The sequence below is a fragment of the Procambarus clarkii genome, chromosome 88 (assembly GCF_040958095.1).
Source record: "Procambarus clarkii isolate CNS0578487 chromosome 88, FALCON_Pclarkii_2.0, whole genome shotgun sequence".
NCBI lineage: Eukaryota > Metazoa > Arthropoda > Malacostraca > Decapoda > Cambaridae > Procambarus > Procambarus clarkii.
Window position 1 is genome coordinate 17,842,787 of NC_091237.1, and position 19,772 is coordinate 17,862,558.

The 19,772-nt window shown below is 44.9% G+C and overlaps 1 protein-coding gene, 1 long non-coding RNA gene and 1 pseudogene across 15 annotated transcripts in view; 2 read left to right on the forward strand and 1 right to left on the reverse strand.

Annotated features, from left to right (window-relative positions):
* The window catches only part of LOC138359021 (uncharacterized), a 246,153-nt gene that overhangs the window by 27,036 nt on the left and 199,345 nt on the right, over positions 1 to 19,772 (reverse strand). The gene's annotated exons all lie outside the window — the stretch shown is intronic.
* The window catches only part of LOC123745813 (ankyrin repeat and SAM domain-containing protein 1A), a 166,253-nt gene that overhangs the window by 2,421 nt on the left and 144,060 nt on the right, over positions 1 to 19,772 (forward strand). For all 14 annotated transcript variants that reach the window (XM_069317617.1, XM_069317615.1, XM_069317616.1 and 11 more), the window contains exons 2-3: positions 14,588 to 14,668; positions 16,665 to 16,821. In XM_069317617.1, coding sequence (XP_069173718.1) covers positions 14,588 to 14,668; positions 16,665 to 16,821 — 238 coding nt within the window. The remainder of the gene's footprint in view (positions 1 to 14,587; positions 14,669 to 16,664; positions 16,822 to 19,772) is intronic.
* LOC123745896 (U6 spliceosomal RNA) lies at positions 4,523 to 4,623 on the forward strand (annotated as a pseudogene).

Sequence of the window (19,772 nt, forward strand, 5' to 3'; positions counted from 1 at the left end):
AGGTAATTGGATGAGTGTAAGCTGGATGCCCGCAAATGCAAACAGATGGGAGGGAAGGCCTATATAACTCCTCCCGATGGTTGGCTCACGCCGCTGGGTTCAGCAGACTCGCCTTGTGCAGATGGCTTGGTACAAAATGCTGGTTTACTTCTTTCTTAATATTGATTTGCAGAGCTTTTTATATTACTGTATAAGCTAAACTAGCTCCACACCCCTGGCTTTTGTTCTTTGGCTTTCTCACAATACCTGTATTTGCTTCTCTGGGTATAAATACTTGGGTACCTACATCATATATCTCATAAAATTTAGCATACATCTCATTTCCTTCATAATAACAAACCATTCCAGTCAAACCCATTTAAGAACACCTAAGACTCCCATATTTTCCTTTCTTATAGTAGAGTTTTGTTGTTGTTTCACTTCTGTTATTTTATGTTATACTTTATTGTGTATAGTATTTTACTTCTGAGAATACATTATCACTCTTGCCTGCTGGAGGAAGGTACTGTATATAAAAAATCTTTCTGTTTCCTGGAAAATATTAGATGCAGCTTTGGTGGAACATCTTCCCTCATTTTTGTTGGTTATATAACATTGAATTTGCAAATGATGCTTAAAATTTATGGTAAAGTAGAAGGGGAAGGGAACTGTCAAGAGAAAGCACCAAACCGTTGCAACTATATAGCACTTGGAAGGAATCGGGATAAGGATTTGGGATGGGACGGGAAAGGAATGGTGCCGAACCACTTGGACGGTTGGGCGATTGAACTCCAACCTGCTGAAGCGAGACCGTCCAGTCTACCATCCTACTGTAGGAAATAAAAATGATATTGAGGCCTTACAAAGACATCTACATAAACTCCACAAATAACCAGAAGACTGGCAAATGCTTTTTAATATTGAAAAATACAAGACCTTGTGTGTGTGGTGCATAATAGCACACATCACAACTTCCAAATCAACAATATTACCTATACTGTATTAGATTGATGAAGAAAAGGACCTTAGAGTCAGAATTCACCAATCTCTGAAAGTTGCACAAAAAGTGAGAGCTGCCATTAAAAAAAAAAGTTGACACAAACCTTTGACTTTAAGGAAAAGGAGATAATTGTTCAACTGTATAAATTTCTGGTGCACCCCCACTTGGATTATTTTATCCAAGCATGGATACCTCATCTTCAGAGACATAATTGCTTTGGAGAAAGTTCAACTCTGGACAACAAATATCTTTTCAGAACCAAGTTGACTCTCATACCAGATATTGTTGTGGGCCACAGGGCTAATGACTCTACAACCCAGACATGACAGAGCTGATCTCATTGAATCTTTTAAAATACTGAACAGTTTGGAAGATATTGATCCAGACAACTTCGTTAAAAGGTCAAATGATACACAAACAATGAGCAACTGTTTCAACCTCAAAAAGGCTCAATGTAGGACAGAAAACAGGAGATGCTTTTTCACTCATAGGGTTATAAACCCATGAAATCTAATACCTGCTGAAATCTTAAATGCCAAAACACTGCTGCAATTCAAAATCCAGGTTCTTGAAGTTATCTTGAGATGATTTCGGGGGTTTAGTGTCCCCGCGGCCCGGTCCTCGACCAGGCCTCTACCCCCAGGAAGCAGCCCGTGACAGCTGACTAACACCCAGGTACCTATTTTACTGCTAGGTAACAGGGGCATAGGGTGAAAGAAACTCTGCCCATTGTTTCTCGCCGGCACCCGGGATCAAAACCGAGACCACAGGATTACAAGTCCAATGTGCTGTCCGCTCGCCCGACCGGCTCCCCAGCTTGATGAAATCATCATCACAAATGGGTGGGAACCTTTGAAAGGGAACCTTTGACTAGTTGCAAACTTCCTGTACTCATCGATGCCACCAGATAGTGGCCCTTAGGTAAATTCAGATACAGTAATGCTGATACATGAATACCTCCAGAAAGAGGGTTCATGAATCTCCTAGTTGAGAAATCATTTATTGTTGTATTGTAGGCCTCCTAGTTTATTAATTTCATACTGAAGTCTCAAAGTGCATTCAATCATGCTTTTGCAGTCCCTGTGCTGCAGTGGTAACACACTCGCCCCGTGCTTTGCAAGGGATTTGGCCAAGGTTTGTATCCTGGCTGGGGAGGATTGATTAGCTGCCAATCTTTAACTGTATGCCTCTGTTCACCCAGCAGTGAACGGGTACCTGTTTGCTAAATGATTTGGCGGGTCATATTCCAGAGAAAATTAAGATAAGGACCTGTCCGAAACACTATGTTTGTGGCTTTACAAGAATGTAAGAACTCTCATATATATATATTATATATATATATATATATATATATATATATATATATATATATATATATATATATATATATATATATATATAGGTATATGATGTAGGTACAGGCAATTAGATCATCGGTACAACTTCGTTCCAATAGGGTCTGAGACCCTAGGCCCATGGGGAGAGAGTGCAAGAAGGTTTCTTAAGGATCTTGGTTCCAAGCTCATTGACACCACAAGAGACCCTAGAGCAGCAAGTTTTCTCTTTCAGCGCCTCAGTGTCGCGATCCAGAGGGGGAATGCTCGCTGCATCCTCGGTTCATGCCCGGCGTCGGAGGAGTTCGAGGAAATCTACAGCCTCTAAGAAACGAACTTTTTTCTTGTGTCCTCTTAATGTTAATTTTTTGTATAAAATCAGATATGTAACTGTATAACCTTGCATAATAAAGTGTACACCATAAAAAAAGGGGGGTGGTAGGAGAAGCGAACACTCTTACGTATTCAGAGTTAAATGGCAAGTTTTTCCCTGAATGCTCTGTGTTCCCTTCTCTGAGGCTGTGGGTCCCTATAATTGCACCAGTGGTGGTACCCCCCTATATATATATATATATATATATATATATATATATATATATATATATATATATATATATATATATATATATGTCGTACCTAGTAGCCAGAACGTACTTCTCAGCCTACTATGCAAGGCCCGATTTGCCTAATAAGCCAAGTTTTCATGAATTAATTGTTTTTCGACTACCTAACCTAACCTAAGTTTTTCGGCTACCTAACCAAACCTAACCTAAAAAGATAGGTTAGGTTAGGTAGGGTTGGTTAGGTTCGGTCATATATCTACGTTAATTTTAACTCCAATAAAAAAAAATTGACCTCATACATAATGAAATGGGTAGCTTTATCATTTCATAAGAAAAAAATTAGAAAAAATATATTAATTCAGGAAAACTTGGCTTATTAGGCAAATCGGGCCTTGCATAGTAGGCCAAAAAGTGAGTTCTGGCTACTAGGTACGACATATATATATATATATATATATATATAATATAATAAAAAGTCCGATTTTTTATTACCTCACTCAGAATCATTATAATACCCTCTCTTTTGTTGTCTGTCTCTTCCTTGAACAATTGCTGTTTGCTGGTGCACTGTAGGCACTAATGATTTTTTTTTATATTTCTGGCTGCATATCTCCAGGGCCACTATGTCCACATCTCGTGGATTGTTAAGAATTAAATAGTTCTTTAACATTCAGATTCTGTTTAGTGCAGCTTTACCGCCACCTGTTCTGCTTTGTATCATGTCTCTAAATTAAATTGCTCATTTAGAATGTCATCTTGTTTAAAGATTCTACAAGTTCAGTTTCTGCCACTGTGACAATATCAGAGATTATTAGCTATATTATATCCTGTAACTACAAATTGTTTCACTTACCCCACCTATGTTTGAATGTTTTTGTTTTTTTTAAACCTGCAATCTATCCATTTCCCCCCCCCCCCCCAGCTCCCTCTTTTTCTATTACCTTTGTTAGCTTTTTCGTGTTTTTCATTTCATTGGCTCTCCAATTCCTATCATCTTGTTGATAAAACATTCTTCCTCATTTCTGCTCTCATTTAACTATTTTACTTCATTGAGGTCATTTCAGTTTCCCTGTCTTCCTTTGAGAGTTCTCTCCTTAATGACCACATTTTCCTATCTTTATTTTGCAGTTTTCTAACAATTCTAAGCTAGAATTACTTGAAAATTGCCAAAAAATTTCATATGTTTCACTCCATTTAGTCATCCTTAAGGGTAAATTTTCACCTTTTGATATATACCTCTTCTTCTATAATCCCTCACATTATCCTTTCTTGTGAGATCTTCTCCTAATCTAATAATTTTATCAATAAATTTTTCTTCTTGTATTGCTGTCTACCCTAGGTTCTATCTTGTTGTTCTCGCTTTGGCAGCACATATACTCAAACTGGAACGATACAAAGATTTGCAGTCTCCGTGGTGTAGTGGTAAGACACTCGCCTGGCGTTCCGCGAGCGCTATGTCATGGGTTCGTATCCTGGCCGGGGAGGATTTACTGGGCGCAATTCCTTAACTGTAGCCTCTGTTTAACGCAACAGTAAAATGTGTACTTGGATGAAAAAACGATTCTTCGCGGCAGGGGATCGTATTCCAGGGACCATAGGATTAAGGACTTGCCCGAAACGCTACGCGTACTAGTGGCTGTACAAGAATGTAATAACTTGTATATATCTCAAAAAAAAAAAAAAAAAAAAAAATTAGCATGGCCCCTGCGCAAGGATGACACAAAATCGTGAAGCGTTCCACATTTTTTTAACTAGAAGTTAGAAGAAAAAGAGAGATGATCACCACTTACAATATATTAATAGGAATCAACCAAATTGACAAAAGAGGAATTCCTGAAATCAGCAACTTCACGAACAAGAGGACACGAGGACACAGAATCAAGCTAATGGAACAAACGTGCAGAAAAAAATATTAGAAAGTTTTCTTTTGCAGAGTGGTAGACGGAACAAGCTAAGTGAGGTGGTGGTGGAGGCCAAAACCATCAGTACAGTAGTTTCAAAGCGTTATATGACAAAGAGTACTGGGAAGACGGGACACCACGAACGTGTTCTAAATCAACCAACCACAGCCACAGTGACAAAATCACCTCCACAACCACGAAAAAGTCACCACCACAACCACGACAAAATCACCACCACCACAACCACGACAAAATCACCACCACCACAACCACGACAAAATCACCACCACCACAACCACGACAAAATCACCACCACCACAACCACGACAAAATCACCACCACCACCACAACAAAATCACCACCACCACAACCACAACAAAATCACCAGCACCACAACCACGACAAAATCACCAGCACCACAACCACGACAAAATCACCAGCACCACAACCACGACAAAATCACCAGCACCACAACCACGACAAAATCACCAGCACCACAACCACGACAAAATCACCAGCACCACAACCACGACAAAATCACCACCACCACAACCAAGACAAAATCACCAGCACCACAACCACGACAAAATCACCACCACCACAACTACGACAAAATCACCACCACCACAACCAAGACAAAATCACCAGCACCACAACCACGACAAAATCACCACCACCACAACCACGACAAAATCACCACCACCACAACCACGACAAAATCACCACCACCACAACCACGACAAAATCACCACCACCACAACCACGACAAAATCACCACCACCACAACCACGACAAAATCACCACCACCACAACCACGACAAAATCACCACCACCACAACCACGACAAAATCACCACCACCACAACCACGACAAAATCACCACCACCACAACCACGACAAAATCACCACCACCACAACCACGACAAAATCACCACCACCACAACCACGACAAAATCACCACCACCACAACCACGACAAAATCACCACCACCACAACCACGACAAAATCACCACCACCACAACCACAACAAAATCACCAGCACCAGTAGGGCAAGAGATGCTTGTGTTGTAGCGGATATGGTTTAACAGTGGGGAGTAGCTATCATGGTAGCGAGTTAATCAGGGTCCGGGGAAGCCTTGCACCGGCATGGGTACCCACTCACCAACATCCTCGGCCACCCTTGTCGTTTCAGGTTCAGCTACTCGGAACAAAACGTTCCAAGTAGCACGGGCTGTGGTGATCCCGTAGTGGACTTACCTGGCACAGGAGCGGGGCAAGTAGCCCGGGCTGTGGTGATCCCGTAGTGGACTTACCTAGCACAAGAGCGGGGCAAGTAGCACGAGCTGTGGTGAACCCGTAGTGGACATAACTGGCACAGGAGCGGGGCAAGTAGCACGGGCTATGGTGAGCCCGTAGTGGACTTACCTGGCACAAGAACGGGGCAAGTAGCACGGGCTGTGGTGAACCCGTAGTGGACTTACCTGGCACAGGAGCGGGGCTGTAACTCGAACTGGGCCACCACCGCCCTCGGGGTGTTCCGTTGCATCACTGCACACCCCGGAGTGTCTTGCTGCACATCACACCAAGCATTGTTCAAGACATGTTCGAACATCACTTGAACATTTTAGCCCGTGTTGATGGGGACGGGCTCCATAAACTGAGGATTACCATCAGAGAGAATGTCCAGAGTTGGAAGCCAGACGCTTGGGGCTAGCCTCACTCAAATATATAGGAAGAATGTTGTGGGGTACGGGACAGGCATAGGCTAGTCGAGGTAGGCCCAAGTTGAATGATGTAAGAAATATTAGTAATTATTGACACGCCCTACAGTCACTGTCAACGCTACGTCACTCCACCACTAGCAAAACAAGGTGTTAGTGTTGATAATTGACAGTATGCCTTACAGCCAGCAATATTTCATCAACATGGAGTCGCGGTAACCGTCTTCGGTGTGGATGTTCACTCTGCCCTGCAAATCGCGGAACAACTTGAGAGTCGCACCCTATCTCAAGAACGGCGAAGAAGGTTAGGTAGAGAAATAGAAACAATTGAACGGAAGCTACAAGAATCATACAAAACCCAGGAGAGGCAAAGAGAGCAAAAGGCCATCAGTGAAATAGAAAGAAATCCGAAATATTTTTTCTCCTATGCAAAATCAAGATCAAAAACCATATCTAGTATCGGGCCCCTGCGAAAGGAAGATGGAACTTTCACCGATGACAACAAAGAAATGAGCGAGCTACTGAGGACGCAGTACGACTCTGTTTTCAGCGAGCCATTACACACACTAAAGATTGATAACCCAAATGAATTTTTCATGGATACGATACCAACATCAAATCATATATCAGACGTCACCCTATCCCCACTGGATTTTGAAGAAGCCATAAACAGTATGCCTATGCACTCTGCACCAGGCCCGGATTCTTGGAACTCCATATTCATAAAGAACTGTACAAAACCACTATCGCAGGCCCTCCACATTCTGTGGAGACAAAGCCTAGATACTGGCGTTATTCCTGATATACTAAAAACAGCAGAGATAGCACCTCTTCATAAAGGAGGAAATAAGGCAGAGGCAAAAAATTACAGACCGATAGCACTAACATAATAAAAATTTAAAAAATAACATCATAAAAATTTTTGAGAGTGCGCTAAGAAGTAAAATCACAAAATACATGGAATCACAGCAACTCCATCACCCCGGACAACATGGTTTCAGAACAGGGCGCTCTTGCCTGTCGCAGTTGCTGGACCACTATGATATGGCATTAGATGCTATGGAAGACAAACAAAACGCGGATGTAATTTACACAGATTTCGCAAAAGCTTTTGATAAATGTGACCATGGTGTTATTGCACATAAAATGCGTTCAAAAGGAATTACAGGAAAAATAGGCAGATGGATCTACAATTTCCTGACCAACAGAACCCAATGTGTAATAGTCAACAAAATAAAATCCAGCCCATCAACCGTGAAGAGCTCAGTCCCCCAGGGTACTGTGCTTGCTCCAGTACTTTTTCTCATCCTCATTTCGGACATAGACAAGAACACAACCTATAGCACTGTATCATCATTTGCAGATGACACTAGGATCTTCATGAGAGTAGGCAACATAGAGGACACGGCGAACCTCCAGTCAGATGTAGATCAGGTCTTTCTATGGGCTACAGAAAATAATATGGTGTTTAACGAAGATAAGTTCCAGGTCATGCGCTATGGAAAAAATGAAAATATAAAAACAGAAACCACGTACAAAACTCAGGCAAATCATAACATAGAACGAAAAGGCAATGTAAAGGATCTGGGTGTACTCATGTCGGAAGACCTTACCTTTAAAGAACACAATAAAGTAGCCGTCACAACTGCAAGAAAAATGACAGGTTGGATAACAAGAACTTTTCACACTAGAGATGCCATACCGATGATGATACTTTTCAAAACGCTTGTGCTCTCTAGAGTAGAGTACTGCTGCACAATGACAGCACCTTTCAAAGCTGGAGAAATTACTGACCCGGAGAGCGTGCAGAGATCCTTTACTGCTAGAATCCACTCAGTAAAACATCTAAACTATTGGGACCGACTAAAGAGCCTAAAACTGTACTCCCTTGAGCGCAGGCGGGAGAGATACATAATAATTTACACGTGGAAAATATTAGAGGGGCTGGTCCCAAACCTGCACACAGAAATAACATCACGTGAGACCAGAAGACATGGCAGGATGTGCAGAATACCCCCGTTGAAAAACAGAGGTGCAACTGGTACTCTGAGAGAGAACTCTATCAACATCAGAGGTCCGAGACTGTTCAACACGCTTCCACTACACATAAGGGGCATAACTGGCCGACCCCTCACAGTGTTCAAGAGAGAACTAGATAAGCACCTCCAAAGGATACCTGATCAACCAGGCTGTGACTCATACGTCAGGCTGCGAGCAGCCGCGTCCAACAGCCTGGTTGATCAGTCCGGCAACCAGGAGGCCTGGTCGACGACCGGGCCGCGGGGACGCTAAGCCCCGGAAGCACCTCAAGGTAACCTCAAGGTAGGTGCCCTTCTATGACTATGCTGTACTCCTTGTGACTATGTTGTACTTCTTTGACTATGCTGCACTCCTTGTGACTATGCTGTACTATACGCCCTTAGGCCGGTCTCACGATTTATCAGCGCCAGTGCGTACGCTTTTCATCGTTCCTAAAGCGGCAGCTAGATTGACTGCACCAGGGGAACCTAACTTGAAAGAGCAAAATTAAACCATTATATATATATATATATATATATATATATATATATATATATATATATATATATATATATGTACCCACTAAAATGATGCACCATATATCGTGCGTGCGTGATGCCCTCAATGTAAATGCCTGAGCAGACCCCACTCTTCATGTCGTAAGTGAGACCCTGTAAGTGAGAAGTTAAGACCTCGTGCATCTGTTGGGCTCGTCGTGGAGGCCATATACAGTCCGGTCTCCTCTGTCCAGACCTGCTTCCCTGAGAATGTAGGGGTAACTTTGGCCACTGTGGCCAAAATCAGCGAGGCAATCGAAGGAAATGAGATTTGCAGATGTCTGACTGGGTTTTCGCGGGTTTTTGGCCATGTGGGAGATGGCGCGCATACAAACAGCTGTTGGGTTAGGGTCGTTTATATGAAATTGTTTCACGAATTATTTCTCCGTGATAATGACACAATATTCAAAAGAGTTGAGTAAAGCCCATATATATATATATATATATATATATATATATATATATATATATATATATATATATATATATATATATATATATATATATATATTTTTTTTTTTTTTTTTTTTTTGAGGGGGAGGGGGGTAATTAAAATGTGCATACTTCTAATATATTCCCGAAAATGATTTATATTTTAATTCTCAACAATAATTTTGTTATTCTAATATCAAACATATTTTAAATTCCCATTTTCGTTTTTCTGAAACAATTTGTTCATATTTTAGTTTCAGCCGCGATAGGCTATAGTAAAAGTAGCAAGCAAAAGTGCCTTATGACAGCTGTAATCAGAGAGCGTGTTCCATGACACGCTCTCTTATGCTTCTTAATTATGCTTCTCACGCTCTTCTCATGCTTCTTAATTACAATTATTAACCTATATCATTGATAGGTTAAGTAATAATTGTAAATAAGAAGCAATAAGATGCTTAACACTAAAATATTCACAATCAATTAGTATGTGACATATGCACTTATTAAATAAGCCAATATTGACTAAAAGCAAGTGAGAGAACGGGTTGGACACGCAGGCTCCTCTTAGGGTGTTTGTGTTGAAAGGAAGCAGCTAGTGTAGCCTAGTGCAGCCCGTCCTCATAAACAAGGGCCAAAGTCCATTCCATGCACCCGCTAAACCCCCCCTGTTTATGAATGAACAACGGTTTACACACGACTCACAACTGATGGAGTCCGAATACTTCGCTGACGACTTGTGTTCGAACCACAACGCTATAAATGCTTCACCCGCTTACTACAAATACAAATAATCGCCAACAGAACCTAAACATCTAACCTAACCAGTGCCTAAATATGCACAGTATACTAATATATAACTATAATCATTTATATTTTCGAAATTTTTTATTTTGAATGCACATCATGTTAAAATTGTCGAATGCGTCTTTGTGGTCGACCTCTGGGTGGAATGGACTTGGGTCTGAGGACGGGTTGATGGGAGACATATACCACTTTCCTATTACGGGAATGCCGTGTTCCCTGCCCAGGAAGTAGGTTACTTTTCTAAAGTCTATTAAAAATGTCTGGCTTCCTCTCTCAGATTTAATTACATATATGATTTGTAATTTATCTAAACAATTAAAATGTATATACTTAAGGCGATTTTTATTAGTACAGAAATATTCTGAACTGATTCAATAGTTTATATATATATATATATATATATATATATATATATATATATATATATATATATAATATTAAAGGCAGTTACGTGCTTTCTGGGTGTGTGTACTCACCTAGTTGTGCTTGCGGGGGTTGAGCTACTCAGACTTCTCCCAGTATGGAACATTGAACCAGCCAGTACTCACCTAATTGTGCCTGCGGGGGTTGAGCTTTGGCTCTTTGGGCCCGCCTCTCAACTATCAATTATCTGGTGTACAGATTCCTAAGCCTACTGGGCTCTATCATATCTACATTTAAAACTGTGTATGGAGTCAGCCTCCACCACATCTCTGCCTAATGCATTCCACCTGTGGTGCAAACACCGCCCTACTGCAAGCGTTGCACCTGTGAGATGGGACTTAAGCCAGCAGCTACCTGTGTGTGTGCACTGTATGGGGACCTGTGCACACATAGGGAAGCACAAAATTCCCACCCATCCCCCCCCCCTCCTTCCGTGCTATAGCCTCATGCCCAGAGCTGAACTAACACTGTCTTCTCCCTTATCACCACCAACAACAGAGTGCCAATCATGCCACCAGGGGCCAAACAGCAGCTAATCTAAGAGCCCGGACATAATCACCAAATGGGAAGGGAACGCCTTGAGGGAGCACACTTAGCCCAGGCCTCCTCAGCCACCCTGCTGCCTAATTTGATACACAAGCCTCATGGTTACAAAATAATTGCGAACCTTCTATACTTCACGAGTCAGAGTCTAGGAACACACACACACACACACACACACACACACACACACACACACACACACACACACACACACACGCACACACACACACACACACACACACTAGGAATCGCTCCAGATGGCAGACAGATCATCCTCTAGTACAATAATAATGAGAAGGAAGCAGGAGAGGAGAGAGGAGCAGTAAACATGGACGGTGTAAGGGCAGGCCGCGCAACGAACAACAACGGAACAAGGACGGTGTAAGGGCAGGCCGCGCAACGAACAACAACGGAACAAGGACGGTGTAAGGGCAGGCCGCGCAACGAACAACAACGGAACAAGGACGGTGTAAGGGCAGGCCGCGCAACGAACAACAACGGAACAAGGACGGTGTAAGGGCAGGCCGCGCAACGAACAACAACGGAACAAGGACGGTGTAAGGGCAGGCCGCGCAACGAACAACAACGGAACAAGGACGGTGTAAGGGCAGGCCGCGCAACGAACAACAACGGAACAAGGACGGTGTAAGGGCAGGCCGCGCAACGAACAACAACGGAACAAGGACGGTGTAAGGGCAGGCCGCGCAACGAACAACAACGGAACGGTTCACATTCGCAAAGGAACATTAACTACTAAACACACAATTAACTGATTCACACCACGAGAAAATTGAAGGAAGAATAGAGGGAGGGGGGGCGTGGGGGAGGTGTTCCGGGGGGAGCATAGCCATGTTTGGCTATTTACTATTTGTGCCTGCAGGATCGAGCTGTTAGCTCTTGGACCCCGACTTTCTAACCCTCGGTTGTCTAATGTATTGATGCCAGCCTTTATCTTCTCTATCATATCCACTACATATATTTCACTCTCGTACACACGTCACTAGGCTACACCCCGCAACAACCGACTCCCAAGTACCTATTTACTACCACATGAGCAGAGGCATCAAGTGAGAGAAACTCTACCCATTTGTTTCTGCTTAGGCCGGGAATCGAACCCGGGGTCGTGGACTGCGACTCCCTCAAGTTAAAAAAAAAACTAGTTTTCCGAAGCCCACACAGGCTCCCCCACGCAAAGTCCACGTGCCTTCAGATAGCAACAAGGCGTCATTCAGGGACCTTGCATATAAACCACATCAGACTGGAAAATGAGGCACAAGTGTACAGTTTTTATTAAACACAAAACGACGCTGAAGAAAGTTAGGAGGAATGCCGCTATTGAAGTCCAAGAACCAAGTGGTATGAGCTACAAGGACTAAAGGAATCAAATTTCACATTATTGGAAGAGAAAGCAGTCAGGGGGAGACATGATCACCACATACAAACTTCTCAATGGGGAAGAGAAGCCAGGTAATGCCTTCAGAAGACTATTACACAGAAAACTATTTGTAATGGGTGGTACACGAACAAGGAAACGCAAAAACTAAATATCTAAATTAGACAGGCAGATTTCTTTTCCTGTGTCAGATTAGCGAACAAATGGAAATTGCTAAGTGTTGAACGCATACTCTCTACATTGCTTCAAAATAACTCGGGAACAACTTTAACATCCGTCGACTTGGTGTGAGAGGTGGGACCAAAGAGCTTAAGGTCAACCACACCCCCACAAACCCAATTAGGTGAGAGACAAACCCCCACAAACCCAATTAGGTGAGACACAAACCCCCACAAGCCCAATTAGGTGAGACACAAACCCCCACAAACCCAATTAGGTGAGCCACAAACCCCCACAAACCCAATTAGGTGAGCCACAAACCCCCACAAACACCTACCACTCCAATAACAAGTAGAGCACCAGCAGGTGAGTCAAGGCCTCAGCTATGCGTCACAACACAGTGACTAACTCCCATCTTGCGCACACACACATAATATGTTGTTTAAGATTCGCTACTTGGAACAAAAAGTTCCAAGCAGCACAGGCTATGGTGAGCCCGTATTCTAAACACACACGCACACACAAAATAGTCACGTGATTTCTGTTGTAGGTTTTACTCACTAGGAACACACCCGCCTCCAAACTACTGCTATCTTTTTTTTTTTAGGGATATTTCTGCTCAGGCCCTAAGTCTCTGGCTGTCTCAATACCTCTTATTTCTATCTCAGGCTTTTGACGAGTATTTATGACTCATAGCTCGGCTTCAGTATGGTTATGTCCGATGTTTTTAACAACATTTGTACCGTTTAACCTCAGTGGTAATTGTGTGTGTAACTGTGAACTGTGTTAATGTTGCAATGATCTGGCAATTTTCGCTCTTGTTATCAATTTTTAGCTCGTAACTGTACACGAGCTAAAATAGATAATGTACACACACTTGTAATTACTTTTGATTGGTATCCCCTCGAGTAATGCCGACAATGGATGAACTCAACAGTTAAACTTGCCTAAAACAGTGAAGCGGTGTTGCACTGATTCACCACCATGACCACAGTGTGTGGTCGGTTCTTTGCGGTCCCTCTGCGCCCACTAGGCCAACCCATCCAACGAATTGACAGTACGATTTACTACTAAGTGTAATAAGTACACTTTCTTACTGTCATAAACAGTGCATAATTGCACTTATGGGGCTGTTACATTTACCCAACTCCCTCCCCCGATTTAATTCTCATTTTCTGTTAAGACACTCAGAATTAAGTTTTCAATGTCAATTATCAATACACAAGTTTTAAATATCAGAAATTTCTTTTTCAGGTTTATTAAACAATATAGATTTTATACAAAATTTTAAAATATCCTGAGTTACTTTACAATTTATTGATATATTTTAGTTTTGTTTTATTAGTTTTATAAAACTGTAATATCAATATAGCTATAGGTTAAGTACTAATTGTAATTAAGAAGCAATAAAATTATTATCTTCAAAAAACTAAGACGGTTAAGTGAGGTTGTGGTTTTCTATTCAGTTTCTCGGGTAAACTCAAATATTCACGATATATTTGACAGTACGATTTAATACTAAGTGAAAATAAGTACAGTTCCTAACTGCTATGAATAGTACATAATTGCACTTATTTGTCTTCTTACATTTACCACCCCCGTTTTTGGAGGACGAACTGAACTGGTGTACAGATTCCTGAGCCTACTGGGCTCTTATCATATCTACACTTGAAACGATGTATGGAGTCAGCCTCCACCACATCACTGCCTATTTACTCTGACAATGGACAAATTCTTTCTAATTTCTTTGTGTATGACAGTTTGCGCCGAGGTCCAGGAGCTAACGTCCAGGACAACAGTGGATATACGGCGCTCCATCATGCTGCCCTCAACGGTCACAAGTGAGTACTCAAGTTGAAGTATGCAGGCGATGAGTCACAATAACGTGGCTGACGTATGTTGACCAGACCACACACTGGAAGGTGAAGGGACGACGATGTTTCGGTCCGTCCTGGACCATTCACAAGTGGAAACGTCGTCGTCCCTTCACCTTCTAGTGTGTGGTCTGGTCAAGTTCAAGTTATGTTTATTGAGACAAGAAAAAATACATCTCAAAGGGAGTAGCTTAGGCTATTTCTACCCCCCCTAGGGAGTACTCAAGTATGATACATTGTATACATCCAGAAATCACAATAGCCTGCTATATCAAATAAACAAATCCACAAGGGCCGTGATGAGGGTTCGAACCTATGCAGGGGATGTTTCCAGCTGCGCCTTAGCCAATTGTGCCGCCACGCCATATGGTTAAAAGACCTCCAACCTGGGGTGCTACTGCCCTCACTAGGATTCCGAAGCTGGGATTTCGCTAGCCTGAAGCTAGATGAGGCTTCGGAGAAGCCTCATCGCGGCCCTTGTAGATTTGTTTTGTTGATACATTGTATTTTGTCGAGGTGGTAGTGGTGTGGTTATAGATTCAGCTACTCGGAACAAGAGGTTCCAAGTAGCACGGGCTATGGTGAGCCCGTAGTAGACATTGTGTGTGTGTTTTGTCGATGAAATTCCCCGAGGCTTCCTGTCTGCTCTAATACTGAATCACTTACTCTGATTGATTGATGAAGATTAAGCTAACCAATAGGTGGCACGGGCATGAATAGCCCGTAACGCTTACTCACTCTTAGCCACACTTGTATATGCTAGATTTAATTGCAAGGCGAATGAGTTAGGCCATAGTGCAATTGGGAAAGGAATTAGTTGAAGACATAAATGCAGCGAATTAATTTGCGTGATACGTAGATGTATGGGGGAATTAATTTGCTCAAGGAGGAGGAGTAAGGGGAAATTAGCTCAAGGTGTAAGTGTAAAAGAAATAAGCAGTGCTCATCGGTGTAATAGTAATTAGTTACCACTATACATAGATGTAAAGCCAATTACTTAGTGCTATACAGATGTTTGCGATAAATTTGTGAACTTAAGATTGAGATAAGATGGGAATTAGCACAAGATGCAGGTGCCACGCGAATTAGCTCGACTAGCTAATTGCAGAGAGAGTTCGTCAGTTCTAGACCTAAGTTGTAAGTCTAAATTGCCACAGCTGTAATGATTTATATAACTCATTTAAAGAATTAAACTTTTTAAGTCTAAATTTCGTAAGGGAATTATCATAAGATGCAAAAATTACAACCCAACATGGATGGGTTGATCTCTTCTAACGTGGGTGTAGTTGATAGTGAACTATGTAACCAGGATAGTGACTTGTGTCTAGCTAGGCTTGCGAGCCATGTTTCTAGGATAGTGACTTATGTAGCTAGGCTAGCGAGCCATGTTTCTAGGATAGTGACTTATGTAGCTAGGCTAGTGACTTATGTAGCTAGGCTAGCGAGCCATGTTTCTAGGATAGTGACTTATGTAGCTAGGCTAGCGAGCCATGTTTCTAGGATAGTGACTTATGTAGCTACGCTAGCGAGTCATGTTTCTAGGATAGTGACTTATGTAGCTAGGCTAGCGAGCCATGTTTCTAGGATAGTGACTTATGTAGCTAGGCTAGCGAGCCATGTTTCTAGGATAGTGACTTATGTAGCTAGGCTAGCCAGCCATGTTTCTAGGATAGTGACTTATGTAGCTAGGCTAGCGAGCCATGTTTCTAGGATAGTGACTTATGTAGCTAGGCTAGCAAGCCATGTTTCTAGGATAGTGACTTATGTAGCTAGGCTAGTGACTTATGTAGCTAGGCTAGCGAGCCATGTTTCTAGGATAGTGACTTATGTAGCTAGGCTAGCGAGCCATGTTTCTAGGATAGTGACTTGTGTAGCTAGGCTAGCGAGCCATGTTTCTAGGATAGTGACTTATGGATAGTGGCTAGCGAGCGGTGAGTAACTGTAGTGTTGTGTGTGGCCGCAGGGACGTGGTGTCGCTGCTGCTGGCCCACGAGGCGTCGTGCAATGTGCAGGACGGCAAGGGGTCGACGCCCCTGCATCTGGCGGCGTGGGCGGGCCACAGCGAGGTGGTGAAGGCCCTCCTGCACCAGGGGCCCTCCGTTGCCAACGTCAACCACCAGGTATGTCCTCTACTACTACTGTTGTTGTTGTTTAAGATTCAGCTACTGGGAACTACAAGTTGCAAGTAGCACGGGCTATGGTGATCCCGTAGTGGACTTACCTGGCACAGGAGCGGGGCAAGTAGCACGGGCTATGGTGAGCCCGTGATGGACTTAGCTGGCACAGGAGCGAGCAAGTAGCACGGGCTATGGTGAGCCCGTGATGGACTTAGCTGGCACAGGAGCGGGGCAAGTAGCACGGGCTATGGTGAGCCCGTAGTGGACTTACCTGGCACAGGAGCGGGGCAAGTAGCACGGGCTATGGTGAGCCCGTAGTGGACTTACCTGGCACAGGAGCGGGGCAAGTAGCACGGGCTATGGTGAGCCCGTGATGGACTTACCTGGCACAGGAGCGGGGCAAGTAGCACGGGCTATGGTGAGCCCGTGATGGACTTACCTGGCACAGGAGCGGGGCAAGTAGCACGGGCTATGGTGAGCCCGTGATGGACTTACTTGGCACAGGAGCGGGGCAAGTAGAACGGGCTATGGTGAGCCCGTGATGGACTTACCTGGCACAGGAGCGGGGCTGAAACTTCTACTACTGCTCTTTCGGATTAAGATTAAGCCGCCCCAAGAGGTGGCACGGGCATGAATAGCCCCGTAAGTGGTACAATTTTTTGTTCAGTAATTCTTTTCAGTGTTCTGAGGTTTCATTTAATGCTCTTTGTTGGTGATTGGTGAAGCTCAAGCCGCCCCAAGAGGCGGCACGGGCATGAATAGCCCCGTAATCTTCATTGGTGAATATCAGTAGCTGTTTGGATGTCTTTGTAACTGATGCTTAAGGATTAACTGCGGAACTTAAGCCTGTATATCTCCCTGATTATGTAAGTTAATTATGAAGAGAAAGCGCTAAGCCTCATTACTTTGTGGCACTGGGGTGGGGGGAGGGGGATAAAGGACTGGGATATGTGCGGCTCAAGGGCCAAGCCTTGTGGACCATCGGGGATTGAACTCCGACACTGCCTCTGAACCTTCAATCAACGGATTGTTTCTCTCTCATTGTCTCATTGTGTGTGTGTATTCACCTAGTTGTGCTTGCGGGGTTTGAGCTCTGCTCTTTCGGCCCGCCTCTCAACTGTCAATCAATCAACTGATTTTTATTCCCCCCCCCCACACACACACCCAGGAAGCAGCTCCGTAACAGCTGTCTAACTCCCAGGTACCTATTTACTGCTAGATAACAGGGGGCGTCAGGGTGAAAGAAACTCTGTCCATTTTGCTTCAGCCATCACCGGGGATCGAACCCGGGTCCCTAGGATTACGAGTCCAGAGCGCTGTCCACTCAGCTATCAGGCCCCCCCCCCCGTGTGTGTGTGTGTGTGTGTGTGTGTGTGTGTGTGTGTGTGTGTGTGTGTGTGTGTGTACTTACCTAATTGTGCTTGCGGGGGTTGAGCTTTGGCTCTTTGGTCCCGCCTCTCAACTGTCAATCAACTGCGTGTGTGTGTGTGTGGTGTGTGTGTTAGTCACTTCGAAGTGATTGCCATCCTGTGTGTGTGTGCGCGCGCACCCCATACCCAAGTTAAGTGACCTAAGAGGCACCCCCCCCCCCCAAAGGAAGTGACCTAAGAGGCACCCCCCCCCAAGGAAAGTGACCTAAGAGGCACCCCCCCCCAAGGAAAGTGACCTAAGAGGCACCCCCCCCCCAAAGGAAGTGACCTAAGAGGCACCCCCCCCCCCAAGGAAAGTGACCTAAGAGGCACCCCCCCCCAAGGAAAGTGACCTAAGAGGCACCCCCCCCCCAAGGAAAGTGACCTAAGAGGCACCCCCCCCCCCAAGGAAAGTGACCTAAGAGGCACCCCCCCCCAAGGAAAGTGACCTAAGAGGCACCCCCCACAGAAGCGAGATTTTGGGATTCCATCAGCGCACTTCTTAACTTCCTGGCCAGTGGTCATTGAGGCATGGGAGCGTGTGATGGGGTGGGGGCTGGACGTTGGGGAGGGAGATTGGGTGGGGAAGAATGGTTGGGGAGATAAGGGGGGGGGGGGAATTGGTGGGGAGAATGAGGTGAGAACTATAGATACTGGGGAGGAGGGGGGGGGGGGAGACACGGGCGTTAGTAGCTCACGAGGTGGACAGCATCTGTAGCGGCGACTACATGTGTCAGGCCTCGGGCATCTGTGGTCACTTGGTCATCTCCTGGTGCGTGAATACTGCAGTTTCGTGTCTCTCGCAACCAGAGCTACGCGCTCCTGTCGCAGCCTCCTCCTCCTATCGCAGCGTCCTCCTCCTATCGCAGCGTCCTCCTCCTATCGCAGCGTCCTCCTCCTATCGCAGCGTCCTCCTGTCGCAGCCTCCTCGTCCTGTCGCAGCCTCCTCCTCCTATCGCAGCGTCCTCCTCCTATCGCAGCGTCCTCCTCCTATCGCAGCGTCCTCCTGTCGCAGCCTCCTCTTCCTGTCGCAGCCTCCTCCTCCTATCGCAGCGTCCTCCTGTCGCAGCCTCCTCGTCCTGTCGCAGCCTCCTCCTATCGCAGCCTCCTCCTGTCGCAGCCTCCTCCTGTCGCAGCCTCCTCGTCCTGTCGCAGCCTCGTCCTGTCGCAGCGTCCTCCTGTCGCAGCCTCCTCGTCCTGTCGCAGCCTCGTCCTGTCGCAGCGTCCTCCTGTCGCAGCGTCCTCCTGTCGCAGCCTCCTCGTCCTGTCGCAGCCTCGTCCTGTCGCAGCCTCGTCCTGTCGCAGCGTCCTCCTGTCGCAGCGTCCTCCTGTCGCAGCGTCCTCCTGTCGCAGTGTCCTCCTGTCGCAGCCTCCTCGTCCTGTCGCAGCCTCGTCCTGTCGCAGCCTCGTCCTGTCGCAGCGTCCTCCTGTCGCAGCGTCCTCCTGTCGCAGCGTCCTCCTGTCGCAGCCTCCTCGTCCTGTCGCAGCCTCGTCCTGTCGCAGCCTCGTCCTGTCGCAGCGTCCTCCTGTCGCAGCGTCCTCCTG